A 20,202-nucleotide genomic window follows, 5' to 3' on the forward strand; every position below is an offset into this window, starting at 1 on the left:
ACGCTAGGATTTAGAAGTGGTTACTGACACTCAATGACTAGGCTGGTATTCAGAAGTGGATACTTGCACTCGATATATAAGGTGTCCATGTGTGTGTAATATTACAGCCAAAGAAGCATCATTTGTTAACATTTTCAGCCACCATTTCTCATAACTTTCTTAATACACTACATATTTTGCACCAAACATATTTTTATTTACATTCTCTGTAAATTGTAAAGAAATTCAAATAATACCATATCAATGTATCTCACTTTAATATAAATTTAACTAATCTTACAAACTGAGCCTTGAATATGAAAACTGTAAAGAAATTCAAACAATACCATCCAGATGTGTCTCAATACAAAATTCACGAATCTCACTAACTGAGCATATTGTTGATATATGGCTATATGGTGTTTCATGCTGTATGGGTAACTAGGAAGATTCCCAATTAGAATCATGATTTATAAGCGTTTATTAAACTTTTGGCACAAGTTAACTTACCAAGAAGGTGTTTTTAAGCTTACGAACTTAATTTACAGGTATTTATCACTTCAAAGATCAATAGATAAAAAACATAATCCCTGGCTCTCGCACGTTAAAAATATATTAGACAATACTGGACTCTCGTATGTTTTTGATAATCCCTCAATTTGTACTACCCAGTGGCTGGTCTCAAAAGTTGAACATATTCTTAAAGATCAATTTATCCAAAACTGGCACAATGACATTATTACTAGTCCTAAGGGTATACACTATCAGCACCTAAAGCCATTTCCCAATTTTGATGTATATCTCCTCCTTCCAAAACGCATTTTCTTGCCATTATTGAGATTTAGAACATGTAACCATAGTTTACCTATTGAGACAGGCCGCTGGAAAAATATTCCAGGGACAGAGAGAACATGTCAACTATGTACTTCTAAAAAGCATCGCAGATGAATACCACTATATTTTTCATTGCAAAGCATTAGATACTTTGAGGAAAGAATATTTACCCTCCCACTTGACCTCTTTTCCCAATGAAACAAAGTTCACGAAAATATTATCTGTAAAAACATCTCGAGACATAGTAAATCTATCAAAATATATCCTACATCTATCATCTCTTGTCAGAAAAAAATGTTGTTAACTGCCATCTTGAATTTGAATTTGTATTTGTATATATGTTTACAATATATGCTCTTGTACCACCAAGGTGGTTTATGAGAATAAAGAATTGAATTGAATTGGCTCATCTGGACATGCGTTATCAAAACACTAACCCTGGTCAGCCAGATCCCACTCTGGCTATGTGAGAGGACACCAGTGCAAGTACTCACACCTAGGAAAGCAGATGACATGATGTGAGAAGGTTGGTGCTAACGGTATCTTTTTTGTAAAATTAAATTTGGTATTGGTGGCATTAGTGATCTTTGGCTATTTATCTCAGTGTTTTACATTTAGATTTAGTGTAATTACGTGTAATGCAGAGATTTGGAACATTTTTGTCAGCGAGGCGTGGCATTGTGTGTACATGAAAAGTACCGCTTCGTGACATCATACGAGACTTAATTTACGAGATAGCATGATAAATACCTTGATCCATGAATCAAGGTTATACACGAATTTAGGTTAAGGTTCTGTAATGCTATTGGACCAATACAATTTGTATGGCAAAATACGTATGGCAGTCCTGGCAAAGTTGACATTCTTTCTTTCTGCATCTGAACCACATTCTAAACAAACACTTCCAACTCTGTCATGTTTTATTACAAAGGTGTTAACATGACATCATCAATGACCATCACTGACATATATTACTGTTCAATAACTAACAGATGAACCACTATCTAATGAACATAAAACTGATAACACCAAAGTGAACAATCCCAAATTTAAAAAAGTATATTTGAAAACAATTTTTAATCAAAGTGTTAAATTTGCCAAGGTGGGCTGAAAATTCATGGCTAGTGACCACTGTGAACTTAAGCAAAATACAGGCATCAAATGGTAACTTAGCAAATTTCCTGCAATGTTAAGGTTTCACCATACACATCTAATGAAAGCATTTGCAAATATACTGAGGGAAAAAAAACAAGGGATCACATGAAAGCACAAGTGTTCAGTTATTTTTTTCCATGTTTCTTCACAAGCTATGCGATACAATGCTTGTGAAGAAACCTGGAAAAAATAAAGGAACACTTGTGCTTTCATGTGATCCTTATTTCTCTCAGTATATTTCATATGCTCAAAATGTAACAAAGTCTGATTTGGAGAGAATAAATATATTACTGGTATAAGCACAAATAATCATTGAGCTATTGAGTAAAGAGGATCTTTCCACAAAAACTACAAATGTAAGCATATAAATCAAAGAAAACAGCTAAACATCAAAATAAAAATATTCTGTTTATGAGGGAAACTGGATGTAACTGTGCAGCAATACAATGACAACAAAATAATCCTGTGGTGTTGATGGTAATGTAAGGCAGGACACTGTGCTAAGGGTGAACACTTCTGAACTACAACAAAGGACACAGTAATGAGAGTAACCTCCCTTGAACATGAAGACAGGACAGTAATGAGAGTGACCTCCCCTGGACTACAACACAGGACACAATAATGAGAGCAACCTCTCCTAGACATGAAGACAGAACACAGCAATGAGAGTGACCTCCCCTGGACTACAACACAGGACACAATAATGAGAGCAACCTCTCCTAGACATGAAGACAGGACAGCAATGAGAGTGACCTCCCCTGGAATACAACACAGGACACAATAATGAGAGCAACCTCTCCTAGACATGAAGACAGGACACAGCAATGAGTGACCCTCCCTGGACTACAACACAGGACACAAGTGACCTCTCCTAGACATGAAGACAGAACACAGTAATGAGAGTGACCTCCCCTGGACTACAACACAGGACACAATAATGAGAGCAACCTCTCCTAGACATGAAGACAGAACACAGCAATGAGAGTGACCTGAAGACAGGACCCTGGACTACAACACAGGACACAATAATGAGAGCAACCTCTCCTAGATCCCTTGAACATGAAGACAGGACAGCAATGAGAGTGACCTCCCTGGACTACAACACAGGACACAATAATGAGAGCAACCTCTCCTAGACATGAAGACAGAACACAGTAATGAGAGTGACCTCTCCTTGAACATGAAGACAGGACAGTAATGAGAGTGACCTCCCCTGGACTACAACACAGGACACAATAATGAGAGCAACCTCTCCTAGACATGAAGACAGAACGCAGTAATGAGAGTGACCTCCCTTGAACATGAAGACAGGACAGTAATGAGAGTGACCTCCCCTGGACATACAACACAGGACACAATAATGAGAGCAACCTCTCCCTGACATGAACACAGAACATGAGAGACAGGACATGAAGACACAGTAATGAGAGTGACCTCCCCTGGACTACAACACAGGACACAATAATGAGAGCAACCTCTCCTAGACATGAAGACAGAACACAGTAATGAGAGTGACCTCCCTTGAACATGAAGACAGGACAGTAATGAGAGTGACCTCCCCTGGACTACAACACAGGACACAATAATGAGAGCAACCTCTCCTAGACATGAAGACAGAACACAGTAATGAGAGTGACCTCCCCTGGACTACAACACAGGACACAATAATGAGAGCAACCTCTCCTAGACATGAAGACAGAACACAGCAATGAGAGTGACCTCCCTTGAACATGAAGACAGGACAGTAATGAGAGTGACCTCCCCTGGACTACAACACAGGACACAATAATGAAAGCAACCTCCCCTGGACTACAACACAGGACACAATAATGAGAGCAACCTCCCTAGACATGAAAGACAGGACAGCAATGAGAGTGACCTCCCTGGACTACAACACAGGACACAATAATGAGAGCAACCTCTCCTAGACATGAAGACAGAAGACAGTAATGAGAGTGACCTCCCCTTGGACTACAACACAGGACACAATAATGAGAGCAACCTCTCCTAGACATGAAGAGACACAAGCAATGAGAGTGACCTCCCCTGAGAAAGAATACAAATAATGAGTGACCTCCCTGGACTCAATAATGAGAGCAACCTCTCCTAGACATGAAGACAGAGACACAGCAATGAGAGTGACCTCCCCTGAACATACAACACAGGACAGTAATTGACCTCTGGACTTCTTACTTTCCTACTCAACTGTTGATCAAGATATATCTAAATATACTCTTGGTATATTGTGAGAAACAGTATTGTGGATCATTGAGAGATGAAACATCCCAATAAAAGTAGAGAAGTGTGTAACTGGTTGATGAAGAAATGCATCACATAAAGACTTGGAGACTTTGTGTAAAAAGAAAGCCAAATTGAAATCCTAAAAAATTAATAAAATAGGAATGGAAGCTTACCATATTTACCTGAATATGTATTGAATTTATATAACATGTAGTTAGTACAATTGACTAGCATGCTGGTATGTCATATTCTCATCTATATCATTATATGAATCTTTATTTTTGCAACAAAGAAAGTGTGAATATAGCTTAAAGTCAAAGTCTGCAATATTCACACATATGAAGGTGATCTGTAGTGATCAAGTCTGGAGGTAAACCAGCGGTTGACATGATGAGCATGGGTCTTCACATACACACAGTTGTCTTAGTAGAGAAGGGTCAAAGTCAAATCATTGTCTGTGTTTCAATAATACACAGGTATTAAGTTTAGATTCGTGTCTTTGAAGTCATATCTGAGTTTTAGGAGGGACTGTCACTGTAATGGGGTCTATTTTATCCTGGATCCCCAGGGAACAACATTTAGAAGGAAGCAGAAACAGCACAGAAACAAACAGCGAAGAGAAGCAGACAACAACACAAATGACAACGACGGAGAGAAGCAGACAAACACAGAATATGAGGACAGAGAGAAGCAGACCACACAGAGACAACAGACAGAGAAGCAGACCTTAACACAGAGATAACGGACAGAGAGAAGCAGACCAACACAGAGACAACAGACAGAGAGAAGCAGACGCAACACAGAGACAACAGGACGAAGAAAAAGCAGTAGCACAGTGACAACAGACTGAGAGAAGCAGACGTAACACAGTGACAACAGATGTTAGAGTAGAAGAAACAGTGAAGAGACAACAGATGTGACAGAAACAGAAATAAAAGAGACAACAGACAAGAGAGAACCAGAGAAAACGTCGAGACAACAGACGCGGAAGCGCATGCCAAGGGAGGGAGAAGCAGAAACCTTGAACAGGGGGGATAACGTCAACACCGCTACAAGTCATGTTGGCCAGGATGCTGCCACCGTCCTCAATGATGATTCTCTCACCAACTCTCGTGGCTCCTGGCTCTGTCTCACTGTTCTGGGTGGGGGAGGTCACTATTTTGGGGGCGGTGTCAGCACTTTGCATATGTGAAGTGAGTATTTTGGTGGTCTTGTCTCCACCATTTTGGTGGCTTGTGGCCCCTGATATATTATTGTCACTGAGGAGCGGAATGGAGGGGGGTTGGAGCTTTTGCCAGAATTGGCTTCCTTTGAAGGCATTAAGGGAAAACAGGATAAACATGTGTTACTGAATAGATACAAAATGATAACGAATTCCCAGAATAGGCCACAACAAACTTATTTGTTTTGAACATTGTGCCAAGAAAACATTTTTGTCAAATGCATATGCATCATTTGCAAACAAATATGCTAAAAGATCAATAATGATTAATGTTTACTGTTCACACTAACAGCAACAAACATTCTTTACAATATCTTTTCTGTGTGTAAACCAAAAACATTAAAGCAAGAAATTTCAAAACATTGCATCCTTAACATTCCCCAATGCAAAGTCAGCAGGGATATCATTGGGAAAGTAAGATCTTAAATTTGTTGTGACCATTCCATTAACTTAAAAAATGTTCAAAACTGACACCATTACCTCGTAAAGTTAACAATACTTCAACATGAGAATATTTTTTAATATTTATACAGGAACCATTCACCTAAATCAACAATGAAATATGTATTCAAGCACAGTTTATAGGAAACAAGCAAAGAAAGTTACCATCACCAGAACCAGCAAACCCCAAAATTCATATAAATATTCGTACCATCTTTCACAGAAGGGGAGTTGATGGCCGACCTAGTGAGTGGGCCTCGGGACTGGGCGGTTCCAGGATGTCTCGGTACTTGGACACCATGAGGACGGATGAGAAATATACAATAGCCAGGGCGAGGAACTGAGCTTGTTTTGTCTCCTCCTACAATACAATAATGGACATGTTGTATCATGTAAGACAGTGTTGTATACAGTAAATAAATAGTTTCAGGTGATTATGATATGGATGAAGCTTTGTCAGTACATTATAATTTGATAATTTGTATTATAAGTATAATTATCTGTGACATCATGGTATATCAAAATATAATTTTGTCCTTTTGAGACATATCAAGGAATGGTACACATCCATTTTACTGTACCCCATCTTCCATCATACAAATTTAGTGACAAAGTTGCAATTTGAAAAATAGGGCAATAAAGTTCAAATGAAATTACCTTACTTGTATTTGTATTTCTTATCAAAATAATGAAACCTTAAAATTGACTATCAAAGCAATACACATCGTTAACTGGAAATCAACATTGAAAATTACTCGTAAACAGAAAAGGAATATAGCATTTTCAAAAACTTTGGTACTAAAGAAGGACCTTGTACACATCTTGACAAAATGGTGGAATACTGTGTTACTAGAGGTAATGCTGTTGTCAGCAGTTTTTCAACTACAACACAGCCAGTCCTGAGACAAATAGACTTGGAAAGGATGCTTAAATCCTCAGCCAGGCTGCCATTGGTCTTCCAAGGTACAAGCCATTCTTGTCAGCCATTGTGGCCATTGAATCACCACTGATGTCAGCCTACATGACAATTATTGGTACACATCTGTCCCTAGGTTCAAACATGGGCTCTTAAAGAGTATCATATTCTGAACTGTGTAGTGTGGTCTCAGCTAAATGTCTTCTCAGTTCCGCAACCTGTGAATACATGAAAGTGTTCTAAGATAAATGCTATATTAGACAGACATATTGTAGACAATACAGGAAGCAGCTGTTGTCCTTGCAGTTTCAAAGTCTGTATTCCTGAGAACTACTAACATTAGAAATTGTTTTGTTCACTAACTTAAACTGAACTGACTATAAGATAATGTTCACAACAGAAATTACAATTAATGATATATTATGTCATTAAAATATGAAACATTCATTAAATATTCTGTAAACGATAAATAAACAACATTAAAATTTAATAACAGAATTTAAATTTAAGAATGTCGTTTAGAGAAACAATGAGCTTTAAGCTGACTGTTATTTAGTTAATGCATGACAACGAACAGTATAATTCAAAAATACATTCATCGAAACTACATGGACAACAAAAATATTTAAGCTAGCTTTCTCTGGACTATTAAGATTTCATGAAATGTGATTCAGTTGTATTAGACAATGCAGCAATGTTGCTATGAAATGGTAATTAACCACAAATGATTCTGACCTCCAGAGATGAGCGAGAAAGATGCAGACAGATAGACTGGAGTACAGGTTTATATCTTGGCACCAGGAACACATGCAGCTTGACTTCCCAAGTACTCCCAGGGGAGTCTTGCATTATCAGAACAACAAGACAAGGGGCAAGCGTTATTACTGTTCATTTACATTTTATCACACAGAAAGATAGTTAATGACATTTAAAATGAATTCCATTCTAGTTAAAATTATGTCTGAGGAAAAGAATCTAGTTTTGCTGAAAACTAATTAACACTGAAGTCAACATAGTGCATAAATGAGGAGACTCTAATAGGAGTTCTGAATGTTACATATTCCTACAACATGTTGTTATGTGAAAATGGTTTTTAGAGACTAAGAACCATATCTGAATTTGGATAGTCTAATAATTCTCACAAGTGTTTTAGGTGAACTATATATACAGATATATACTTCTCTAATTCCATTTTTAAGATTTCCCTCCACCATAGCACAGACTACCATGAAGTAGGATTTTTATGAGTGTATTATTCAATAATTGAAGAGATATTTGAAATATGTTTTGATCACCCCAAATAAACATTTTAATAATTAAATCCCATTTAATGGTGTCTGTGCAGCGTAAACATACCTCCTGGATAGACGCTTTAATACACAGGCAAAACACTTCCTTGTCATATAAGCAAGTTGAGAAATTAATAAAGGCATATCATAATAAACCACAAAATGTATTCAACAGATGACAGTTATAGTTTTGTTTCCATAGCAACAGCAATGGTATGTTGAGATTGTGTCATGCTAAAAACCTTAACAAATTTTCATCAACAAAACAGACTGTAGAGTTATTCACGTGTTTTCCAAATTGGTTCCACTCCCGTGGACATTCTTTCTCAAGGAAGCGTTCTGCCAAGAGTTAGCGCAAGCAGAGCGGCATTGGAGTTGAAGACATGCTAGAAGCACTCACCGTGGTTATGATGTTCTTGACAAGTTTCTCAAAGGGCATTGAGGGATGCTTTTCGTATACACCTACCACGTCCCTGTATACCACGGCTCGCAGACGGTTGATGTCCATCTCCTGCAGCAGCTTCTCGGGGTCCTTGATGGGCGACATCTGACCCGCCAGGTTGTCAACAATGTTCTGCAGGGGAAACCATGACTACAGGGAAACCATGACTACAGAACCAGCCCATGAATCAATCACAGAAGAGAGTCAGTAAGTTTCTTAACCACACTAATATATTCCAGATCAACTGCACTGTAATACACAAGATAGGATTTCACAGAAGCAGGCACTTTAACCACAAGGTTGTGTGATCCTTCTATGGATGGATGGAGTCAACATCACTAAGAGCAGGTCTAACATCAGCAGAAGGATGTGATCCTTCCATAAGAGACTGTATACGGTCAATACTAGTAAGAGCAGGTCTAACCTTGGCAGAAGGATGTGATCCTTCTATAAGAGACTGTATGGGGTCAACACTAGTAAGAGCAGGTCTAACCTTGGCAGAAGGATGTGATCCTTCTATAAGAGACTGTATAGGTTCAACACTATGAAGAGCAGGTCTAACCTTGTAAGAGCAGGAAGAAGGATGTGATCAGCAATAAATGCCTTCTAAAGGAGACTGTGAGACTGTATAGGTCAACACTAAGTAAGAATCCTTCAGCAGGTCTAACCTTGGCAGAAGGATGTGATCCTTCTATAAGAGACTGTATGAGGTCAACACTAGTAAGAGCAGGTCTAACCTTGGCAGAAGGATGTGATCCTTCTATAAGAGACTGTATGAGGTCAACACAAGTAAGGCATGTCTAACCTTGTTCAGGAAGGATGTATGACACTAGTAACAGAGCAGGTCTAAACTTGGCAGAAGGATCTGATCCTCTATAAGAGACTGTAAGAGTAACCTTGTCAACACTGGTGAAGTCAACACGAGTAAGAGCAGGTCTAACCTTGGCAGAAGGATGTGATCCTTCTATAAGAGACTGTATGAGGTCAACACTAGTAAGAGCAGGTCTAACCTTGTCAGAAGGATCTGATCCTCTATAAGAGACTGGTGAAGTCAACACAGTAAGAGCAGGTCTAACCTTGGCAGAAGGATGTGATCCTTCTATAAGAGACTGTATGGGGTCAACACCATTGACTGCAGCTGTGGTTGGAGGAGTAGCTTCCGTTGGTGTCCGTGGGTTGTAGCGGTGACGACACTCTAAACAGTTCCGCACTGCTGCAGTGCACACTGGGGACGAAAGACATTTCAAAGATTAAGATCAAATGTTATTCCCTTATCAGGATATAATACATCCCAAGACCAATTCCACAAGTATAATTTGTGCATGCTCCAGAAGAAGTGTGTACCTCTACACTCCCATCTGGCTTGGTTAGCGACTTACCAAGTCTGAGGCACTGTCGGAGTATGCCCCCAGAGGGCATGTTCTTCTCGGTCTCCAGCTCAGCAAAGTTTGTAGAGCTTGCAAACACCAGGATGTCTGTCATATACATGATTCTTTGCAGGATGGACACTGCCTGTTCAATGCTGAGTCCTTGGTTGGGCTCCAGGATCTCTATCTCTCCCTGTCATAACAAACAAATTAGACTGATTAGACTGACGAGCTTCAATGGAGGAAGGGCTTAGCATGCTTTGAGCATGAGAGGTAAATAGAAGGTGAACAACATGAATATTGGTCATGTACTGACAGACCAAGGGTAATAATAGGGTGGGATTTGAACCACAAGCAGATCCTGTTCAAGGGAAGCAACTCCTGACAGCCAATTTTAGTCTATCTTTAATAGTGAACTATGTGTTCACTGCTTGTTTAGGGTATGAGAAGATGCAACTGAGGTGTTCACCAACCACTGACTACTGATGTTCCACTCATTAGGCAGATGTTCTACCCACTAGTGAGTGAGTGAGTATGGTTTTACGCTCGCTTTTAGCAACATTCCAGCAATATCATGGTGGGGAACACCAGAAATGAGCTTCACACATTGTACCCATGTGGGGAATCGAACCCGGTTCTTCAGCGTGACAAGCAAACACTTTAACCACTAGGCTACTCCACTGCCCCCTCAACCCACTAAATCAGCAGGCTAGAAACCTATGGTGGTCTTAGGACCAATGTAAAAGGATCATGTGGTCAGGCATCACGACTGATTGATTGGCTGAGTGCAAATCATTGTTTTCTAACAGTGACAGACATTGATCATAATCAGTCATTGGTCCAGTCCAGAATATTTACACGGCACCATGAAATAACTGAAACTTTGCCGAGAGCAAAGAAAGAAGTAACACAGGACACTTACATTGGGCGATGTAGCTGCGGCCAGGAGGGGCAGGAGGCCGCCACAGGAAGTGATGAGGTTGTCTGCCAGCTGTGAGATCATGTGGGTCACGTTCACCACGTACACGTGGTTCTCACTTGCGTTCACAAAGTCAATCACGTTCTTTGTACTGTGGCTGCAAAACAATGTGTGGTGTACATTTGTGAGTACAGATGAACACAAATGTTGATTCTATGTAATCATTTGTCAACTCAATTAACAAACAGAATTATGGCACTTGTAATTATTCATGCAGGGGTTAGAGAATTTTTATGTGCTACTGTACTCAAATATTGACCCTTTCCGATTGTTTGTTCAGGTTTTGGATGACCCTGTCTATGTCCTTGTACATTTCTTTCTAAGACCCTGCCAATAAAGACTGACTGACTGAGTTTGGTTTTTACTTTTAGCAATATTCCAGCAACATACGGGGGGGACACCAGAAATGGGCTTCATACATTGTGCCCATGTGGGATTCAAACCTCGGTCTTTGTCGAGCCAATGCTTTAACCTTAGGCTACCCCACGCCCCTTGCCAATAAAGAACAAAATGTAATAGCACTTTATATTTGATCATGCAATGTTAATTTTCAAGACCCCCCTAGAGACAGTCACATGTTTTGGTAACTCCACCTGATTTCCCTTCATCCCCTCTCTCCTGAACCCATCCTCCCCTGTTATTCAATTTGACCACAGCTTAATTAAAAACTAAATCTCTGAGTAACCCATCCAAAGAAATTCATGGCAAAATACATATGCATCTGATGAAAAGAACATTTGATTGATAAACAAAAGTTTGTTTATTTGACAAGTGGTTTGATGAGATTGCTGTTAATTAACACATAGTAAACAGTGAAATAAAGCAATGCCAAATGTCAAAGCCATTTCATAACAGTGCTGCATAATAATTTTAACACACGCCAAAGCAAGTGAGTTGATCTATCCCCAGTGTGACCAGTTCACACCAAATGGTTATCATTTTCTTTATAGGGACCCTTAGCAATGCGTCCCAAGTTACTCAAAATGATTCCATGTCCTGAATCATTACAGACATCACAGATGGCTTAATGCAGGGTTTGGTGAGTAATAGATTGACATAACTGATGTCTATACTTGTGATTATACAAAAATACAATTCTAAAAATAAATCAGATAAATAAAAACTTGAAGTCAAATCTCAGTGTTATGGATTATCTGCCAAGGCTTTGGACAAAATTAGTTCACTTAGAACAGAAAATCAATTATTCCTCGAAGCTTTGGGGTCATTATCAGAGAAACTCACCTCTTCCAGACTGTTTTTGCATCTAAATGTATTATATATTTTCTATTCATTGTAACAAGATTTTACAAAAAGCAACCCAAATAATACATGAAACATGTGATATTACACATTGTAGACCATGATATATTGTTTTAAAATATGTGATTCACCAAGTTCGCCTATATACCAGGTGCTCCCCCTTATTGTTCAAAATGGAACTGACCCATGAAGTTCTGGGTTAGAATTTATCTTCAGCAACTCATGCTTGCCAGAAGAGGCGACTAACACGATTGAGTGGTCAGGCTCACTGACTTGGTTGACACATGTCATCGTATCCCAGTTGCATAGATCAATGCTCATGCTGTTGATCACTGGGTTGTCTTGTCTAGACTTGATTATTTATAGACCACCACCATATAGATGGAATATTGCTGAGTGCCGCATTAAACAAACAAACCAGCCAAATGAAAATGGGATAATCATTATTGATTTTTTCAATCACAAATTTATCCTCGAAATATTTATGTCTGCTCACCTCTTCCAAACTTGAATGTCAGTCTCCACAGCAAACAACAAGTCAGACAGGAGCTTCTGATGCAGATAGGACCATCGGAACTCAGGAATCCTGAACGGGGGAGCCCGAGGACCGGGACTGAATATAGTCCGTCCCCCTCGCCGTTCCTCACCCCCTCGGCTTGTAGTCGACGGAGTCCGGGTTATCTTGGCAGCTGGGGTTGCACCATCTTCGCTTGGTTTAACTTCCTCATTTGTTTTATTGCTTTCAGCAGAAGCTGCTTCTGGAGTTGCCTCCCCTTGGTCACCATTTGCAGCATTGTCAGTGTTCCGTTTTGATTCAACTCTTGTCACAACTTGGTCTATAACATCATCAACAAACTCAACAATCTCAGCTGGGTATTTCTTCTTTGCCTCCTCAGTTGCAGAATCAGGACTTGGTTCGGCACCTTTGGCATCACCTTCTCCAGACTTTCCGCCCTTGTTGTCCTGCGCTTCAGATCCGTCTGCTCCTTCCCTCTTCTCCCCATTGGTCACAGCCTCCTGGTCAGTGACATCAGTAATCTGGACGGAGGACTTGGGGACAGGCTTCTCCACCTGATTGTCCGATATCCCGGAGATGGTGCTGATTGGTCTGTTCATCCTCTCCTGGGGATCGGTGATATCGTCAGATCGCTGCTGTTCGTACTGTTGGTACATTTTGGTCATGTGCTTCTTGAAGTCCTCATATGCAACCTAGAGCAGGTAAAAAACAATAAACATCTTCATGTAACTATCTAGTGAGTGAGTGAGTGAGTTGGGTTTTACACCAGTGTTTCAGTCATATCACAGTATGTCAGCTTGACGTGGGAAGAAAGTCTGAAAGGATGCTGGTGAGACTCCAAGACGCATAATCAGGACGAAACTGGGATTAAAACCTTAAATCATATGCTCCTTGATTGCCTAAGGGAGACAACTCTGTGCAGCAGATGGACATACCATGGACATTTGGGATACTGTACTCAAGAAAGTATCTAGTCTTCACTGTCCTGGAGTGTTGCCATGTAGCGATAAAAGTTTTATGCCCACTTGCAGTCTCATATTCTCAATACACAATGAGCATCACTGTTTTCTTGAAAGAATGAAATTAAGAAAGGTAAATGTCACCACTCAAGATTGGAAATGATGATAATGATTTGCTAATACAGTCAAACTCGATGAGTCGAATCACTGTGGACCAAGTAATAAATTGACTTATCGATGTATTCGAGACATAGGTATGAGGGTAGAAAAAAGATGATCCAGTCCTAATTCCTCCGCCCTAAGCATTTGTTTACCTAATGATTTCTCTATCACTAATAGGGGCACCTTATCAGTTCCAGTCTGATTAGAACAGACAGTGATTTCCGTAAAATCACTAATCTGCCTTTGAACTCACCCGTCAATGGCGGAAAGGTGAGAGCAGCTGGTTTGTTAATTGGATCAGTTTGCTACACCAATCACCTTCTCATTGACTGACTTCGGGCTTATGTATACAAGATTGCTGTTGTTTGAATCTCATGGGACCAAATTTCCTTCTCGAGTCATCGTGTATTTATGAGACGAGTTAGTGTAACTGGGAAATCAAATGATGACAACTATGACAGGGAATGGTCGGGACCGACAGGTACTTCGGAAGTTATGCATAATATTCGAGACACGGCATTTGACTCATCGATTTGATAATATTTCACACAGGAGCATGCTCAAAGTGCTTCACTATTATTACCCTAGTCAATAGATTGGTATTTGTTCAATTTTCATCCTCAGCTCTCTGGGGAGAACATAATCTAGGCTAACTGTGTCCCACAATTAACTAAGAGAGCTGTCAAAACTACTGTCAATCCTTTGCAGCCATTGTGATCACCAGAAACTCATACACTTGGGAGTGAGGAGTCAACCATGATGGTGAATATGGTGATGCATCTTTAAAACTAGATTTTGATATCTATATTTGAACAAATACGGGTTTACAAGAACTGGTCTTCAAGATGGCCACGGTCTCTTATCTATTTTGCTTGGCGTGAGTTAGAAATCTTACCTTGGAGTGTAAGATTGCCAGAGTATCTATCCAGACTCTCCAACCTCCGAACTCATACTTGATGGCATGGTGTAGCAGCATCCTGAACAGTGACATCACCATCTCCGTGATGCGCTCCTCATCCTTGTTCTGGGGGTAGATGTAGGCCATGGAGAACAGCCAGTCTTGCCACACTGACATCTGCAGCACCGTCCTGGAAATACACGAAACATATTACTGGGACACCTGTATCGTCATCCTTGTAACAAACAATACCATTATTGCCATTACTTTGCGATACAAACAACACCATTATTACTTTTTGTAGCGTACAAACAATACCATTATTGCCACACTTACTTCTTGTGACGTACAAACAATACCATTATTGCCACACTTACTTCTTGTGATGTACAAACAATACCATTATTGCCACACTTACTGCTGTACAAACAATACCATTATTGCCACACTTACTTCTTGTGACGGACATACAAACAATACCATTATTGCCACACTTACTTACTCTTGTGACAGACAAACAATACCATTACTGTTACACTTACTTCTTGTAACAGACAAACAATACCATTATTGCCACACTTACTTCTCTTGACGATGACAAACAATACCATTATTGCCACATCTTCTTGTGACGTTACAAACAATACCATTACTGCCACACCCTCATCTTGTAACAGACAAACAATACCATTATCACACTTACCGTAGCATTACAAACAATAAATTTGTTACCATCATTATCCTAGCAACACACAGACAATAGCAAGGGTTCAGGCATACATCATCTATTCACTCAGGACACACAGTCTGTGATTCCTGGCAGCTTGCTGCTACATGCCTCACCTCCTGTTGTCTCTGTTGTTATTGCACAAGATGGTGAGATCCGACAGGAACATCCTCTTGACTTCCAGCACTTCCTTGGTGACCTTGGACTGACGGATCAGGGTTGCCACTACCTTCAACACAGCTGCAACACAGAGTGAGTGAGTGAAACGGTACATCACCTAACATGTCATGTGAGCTTAATGTGGAAAGAAAACCATAAGTAATGCCAACATTTCTTCTTGCAGTCCACGATGCTTCACTACCGCCAGACTGTCTATAGTACCTAACCTCTGGGAGGTTCTATGATCTTAGAGTGAGTGAGTTTGGTTTTACGCCGCTTTTATCAATATTCCAGCAATATCATGGCAGGGGACACCAGAAATGGGCTTCACACATTGTACCCGTGTGGAGAATCGAACCCAGGTCTTGGCGATCTGAACATGGCTAACACTTTAACAACGAGGCTACCACCGCCCCCTATGATCTTAGAGGTCGGTTGTCTTAAGTTAATGGAGCTTTTACTATTGCACTAGCCCCTCTTAAGTCTTTGTAAAACTATGGGAGTTACTACTGTGTTTAAGTATGGGATAAAGTAACATGTTACTGCTTGAGTGTCAAGTCTACATTAAACTCTAAGAGTTACTATCATCATTGTGTTCGAATGTCTGAAGATATTGCATTGATAATGGTGTGTAACACTTACCTGAATTTTCAATACGGAAGTGGCATTCTGGCTCAATATGCTTGTTGCGAATAATCTCTAAACTCATACGCTCTGTCAACAGCTGTGGAGAAAAAAGGATGCAATCACCGCAAATTTCATCTCTTTAGTGCAGGGACAGATGAATAGCATACATTGTCAACCGTAAACAAAATATATGTATAGGACACATTAAAACAAGCATTGTCACTAAGGTGACATAATCCCCCGCCACAATTATCAAATCAAACTTATAAAGTAATGAAAGTTTAAGATGAAGTTATATGTCAACAAAAACATGACCAGTCAACCTCTCTTGATATCTTGCTCTTTAGTTGTTCAAACACACATATTTTCAAGACTGACTTTGACCTTGACATGAATGTCATAGTGAAATGAAATATGCAAAATTAGTACTAAAGAAATTGCTTATTGAAAAACATTCAAGGGAAGTCTTGAAAGTCTATGAAGAAAATCCAGTGAAACCGTTCTTAAAATATCTTGCTGTCAATTCAGGTTAACATGCTGAAATCTTCAAAGTGTCGCCGAGTAAGTGACCCTAAATATTATGTGAAGGTCACCAAAATTGACTGGGCCCTGCACCTTCCCTAGATAAAGCTTGGTATTGAATATGAAGTGAAATCCAGTGAACGGTTCTTGAGATAGCTTAACATGCAGGTAAAACGTTAAAATCCCCTTTGTGACCTTGAAATGAAGGTCAAGGTCACCAAACCTAACTTGGACCTTTTCTTATACTGTGATGAACCTAGGTACCAAATATGAAAAGAATCTAGTGAACGGTTCTTAAGATATTCCAATTGCATGCGTCTGACGACAGAGCCTAATACTATATCCCCCGCTTTTCGTGCTAAACGCTAGCATGGGGATAAAAAAACTGTCATCACTACAAAATAATATCCCCCAAAATATTTCATGATCCCTAATATTTTGTGTTCTGTACATGATGACTTGAAATTTCTCGTGATCTTTTGAGTAACTAACATATTACAACAAACATAAAGTCGTACCTCAAACAGCACATTGTAGGTGGCTACAGATATGTTGGTGACATTCAGCATGAGTCGGTCTCCGATGAGGGAGAACAGGTTGTGAGGTGTCATAGCGTCCTGTTTCCGCCGGTGGGTGCTCCGCATCAAGAAATAGCCCAGCAGCTTCAGTGTGTGGATACGGATGTCCTCATTGGCTGAGCCCAGCAGCTTGAAGACACATCTACAACACAGAAAACACTGGGTATGCATTTGTGAAACTGATGATGCATGTCAGCCAAGAATCATCTCAGCCATGATTCAGTAAGTTCAAATTACTAAAATTTTACCAAATCTTTAAGTTCAATATCTCAGTCCCTCTTGAATTCAGCGGTTGCAGAATAAATCGCAGAAATTACCTTTTGATGCAGAAAACATCATGCAGAATACCTCAAGAATTTGCCATTTTCTGCTGCAGAATTAGGGGTAAATGTCAAAAGTATGATTGGTTACACAAAACACGAACTGAGACATTTGTTATAATTGATATTTTCAAAATAACTGAATAAAGATGATTTGTTCACAAGGTAATATTTTCTTCAGCACCTTACAATAAAAATTATTTGAATTTGACACTGCAACAATACCATTATTGCCACACTTACTTCTTGTAAGGTACAAATAACATCATTATTGCCACACTTACTTCTTGTAACAGACAAAAAATACCATCACTGTTACACCCAAATTTGCATCATTATCCTGGCAACACACAGACAATAGTAAGGGTTGAGGCCTACATCATCAATTCACTGTAGACACAGAGTCTGTGATTCCTGGCAGCCTGCTGCTACATGCCTCACCTCCTGTTGTCTCTGTTGTTGTTGCACAAGATGGTGAGATCAGATAGGAACATCCTCTTGACTTCCAGCACTTCCTTGGTGACCTTGGACTGACGGATCAGGGTCGCAACCACCTTCAGCACAGCTGCAACACAGAGTGAGTGAGTGAGTGAGTGAGTGAGCGAACGGTACATCACCTAACGTGTCATGTGAGCTTAATGTGGAAAGAAAACCATAAGTAATGCCAACATTGCTTCACTAGTGCAGTCCACGATGCTTCACTAGCGCCAGACTGTCTATAGTACCTAACCTCTGGGAGGTTCTATGATCTTAGAGTGAGTTTAGTTTTACGCCCCTTTTATCAATATTCCAGTAATATCACGGCAGGTGACACCAGAAATGGGTTTCACACATTGTACTCATGTGGAGAATCGAACCCGGGTCTTCGGCGTAACGAACACTTGGGCTAACACTGTAACAACTAGGCTACCACTGCCTCCTATGATGTTAGAGGTCGGTTGTCTTAAGTTCATGTTTAATTACTGGAGCTTTTACTATTGCACTAGCCCCTCTTAAGTCTTTGTAAAACTATGGGAGTTACTACTGTGTTTAAGTATGGGATAAAGTAACATGTTACTGCTTGACTGTCAAGTCTACATTAAACTCTAAGAGTTATTATCATCATTGTGTTCAAATGTCTGAAGATATTGCATTGATAACAGTCTGTAACACTTACCTGAATTTTCAATTCGGAAGTGGCATTCTGGCTCAATATGCTTGTTGCGAATAATCTCTAAACTCATACGCTCTGTCAACAACTGTGGACAAAAAAGGATGCCATCACCGTACTTTCATCACTTTAATGCAGGGAAGATGAATAGTATACATTTTCAACCATGAACAAAATATATGTACAGGACACATTAAAAAATATATGTCATCACTACAAAAATAATATCCCCAAAAATATTTCATGATCCCCAATATTTTGTGTTCTGTACATGATGACTTGAAGTTTCTCGTAATCTTTTGAGTAAATAACATATTACAACAAACATAAAGTCGTACTTCAAACAGCACATTGTAGGTGGCTACAGATATGTTGGTGACATTCAGCATGAGTCGGTCTCCGATGAGGGAGAACAGGTTGTGAGGTGTCATGGCGTCCTGTTTCCGCCGGTGGGTGCTCCGCATCAAGAAATAGCCCAGCAGCTTCAGTGTGTGGATACGGATGTCCTCATTGGCTGAACCCAGCAGCTTGAAGACACATCTACAACACAGAAACACTCAGTATACACTTGCGAAACATGATGCATGTCAGCCAAGATTTAGCAATTTCAAATTACTAAATTTTTACCAAATCTTTAAGTTCAATATTTCAGTCCCTCTTGAATTCAGCGGTTGCAGAATAAATTGCGGAAATTACCTTTTGATGCAGAAAAAATCATGCAGAATACCTGCAGAATTTGCCATTTTTCTGCCTCAGAATTTAGTTATTTTTAAAGCTGAATCAAGATTGACTATCAACCAAGACAAAAAGTAGGGGAAAAGGCAAAAGTATGATTAGTTACACAAAAACGAACTGAGACATTTGTTATATGATATTTTCAAAATAACGAATAAACATGATTTATTCACAAGGTAATATTTTCTTAAGCACCTTACAATAAAATTATTTGAATTTGACACTGCAATAATGTTCACAACATCGATCTTTTTGAAGATTGAAATTGCATAATTTTGTGCTTTGTTTCAAGTTTTTAACTGCAGATTTCTTTCCAGAATTTTGAAAAATGGGATGCAGAATTTACTTAAATTTGACCGCCTGATGTATTCTGAAAAACTCCCTGCTTCTTTGGAGGAAGGATCATCTGCATGAGAATGCAGAAGGGACTTATCATTTGCATATCCTGCCACCAGTACCAGGTTGTCATTGACTGGAAATAGCCTGATGTCCAATGAAGTCTGACAATGGCCCATCAGGTTATCATCCTGACTCAAACACCATGCTTCTTGTCGGTTATCATCCTGCGGGCACCATGGAGGAATCCATGGATGTTCTGCAGGACGCCATGAGCTGCACCATCAGCTGCAGGGCGTCCATCAGGTTATCATCCTGCAGTCAAACACACATATATACAGACAAGCAACAACATGGTCATATTGTTTGGGTGTTTGTTTGTCAAAC

At 39.7% G+C, this 20,202-nt stretch overlaps 1 protein-coding gene across 1 annotated transcript in view; it reads right to left on the reverse strand.

Annotated features, from left to right (window-relative positions):
- Positions 1-20,202, reverse strand: part of LOC124287018 (neurobeachin-like) — a 263,526-nt gene that overhangs the window by 140,041 nt on the left and 103,283 nt on the right. The window contains 15 exon segments of the mRNA XM_046723474.1: positions 5,314-5,513; positions 6,094-6,233; positions 8,544-8,651; positions 9,596-9,744; positions 9,899-10,079; positions 10,809-10,962; positions 12,622-13,334; positions 14,659-14,851; positions 15,505-15,628; positions 16,190-16,271; positions 17,215-17,416; positions 18,036-18,159; positions 18,751-18,832; positions 19,083-19,271; positions 20,053-20,130. Of these exon segments, the coding sequence (XP_046579430.1) occupies positions 5,314-5,513; positions 6,094-6,233; positions 8,544-8,651; positions 9,596-9,744; positions 9,899-10,079; positions 10,809-10,962; positions 12,622-13,334; positions 14,659-14,851; positions 15,505-15,628; positions 16,190-16,271; positions 17,215-17,416; positions 18,036-18,159; positions 18,751-18,832; positions 19,083-19,271; positions 20,053-20,130 (2,719 nt within the window).

The sequence above is a fragment of the Haliotis rubra genome, unplaced genomic scaffold (genome assembly GCF_003918875.1).
Source record: "Haliotis rubra isolate DU_JTF1 unplaced genomic scaffold, ASM391887v1 Scf399, whole genome shotgun sequence".
NCBI classification, from domain to species: Eukaryota; Metazoa; Mollusca; class Gastropoda; order Lepetellida; family Haliotidae; genus Haliotis; species Haliotis rubra.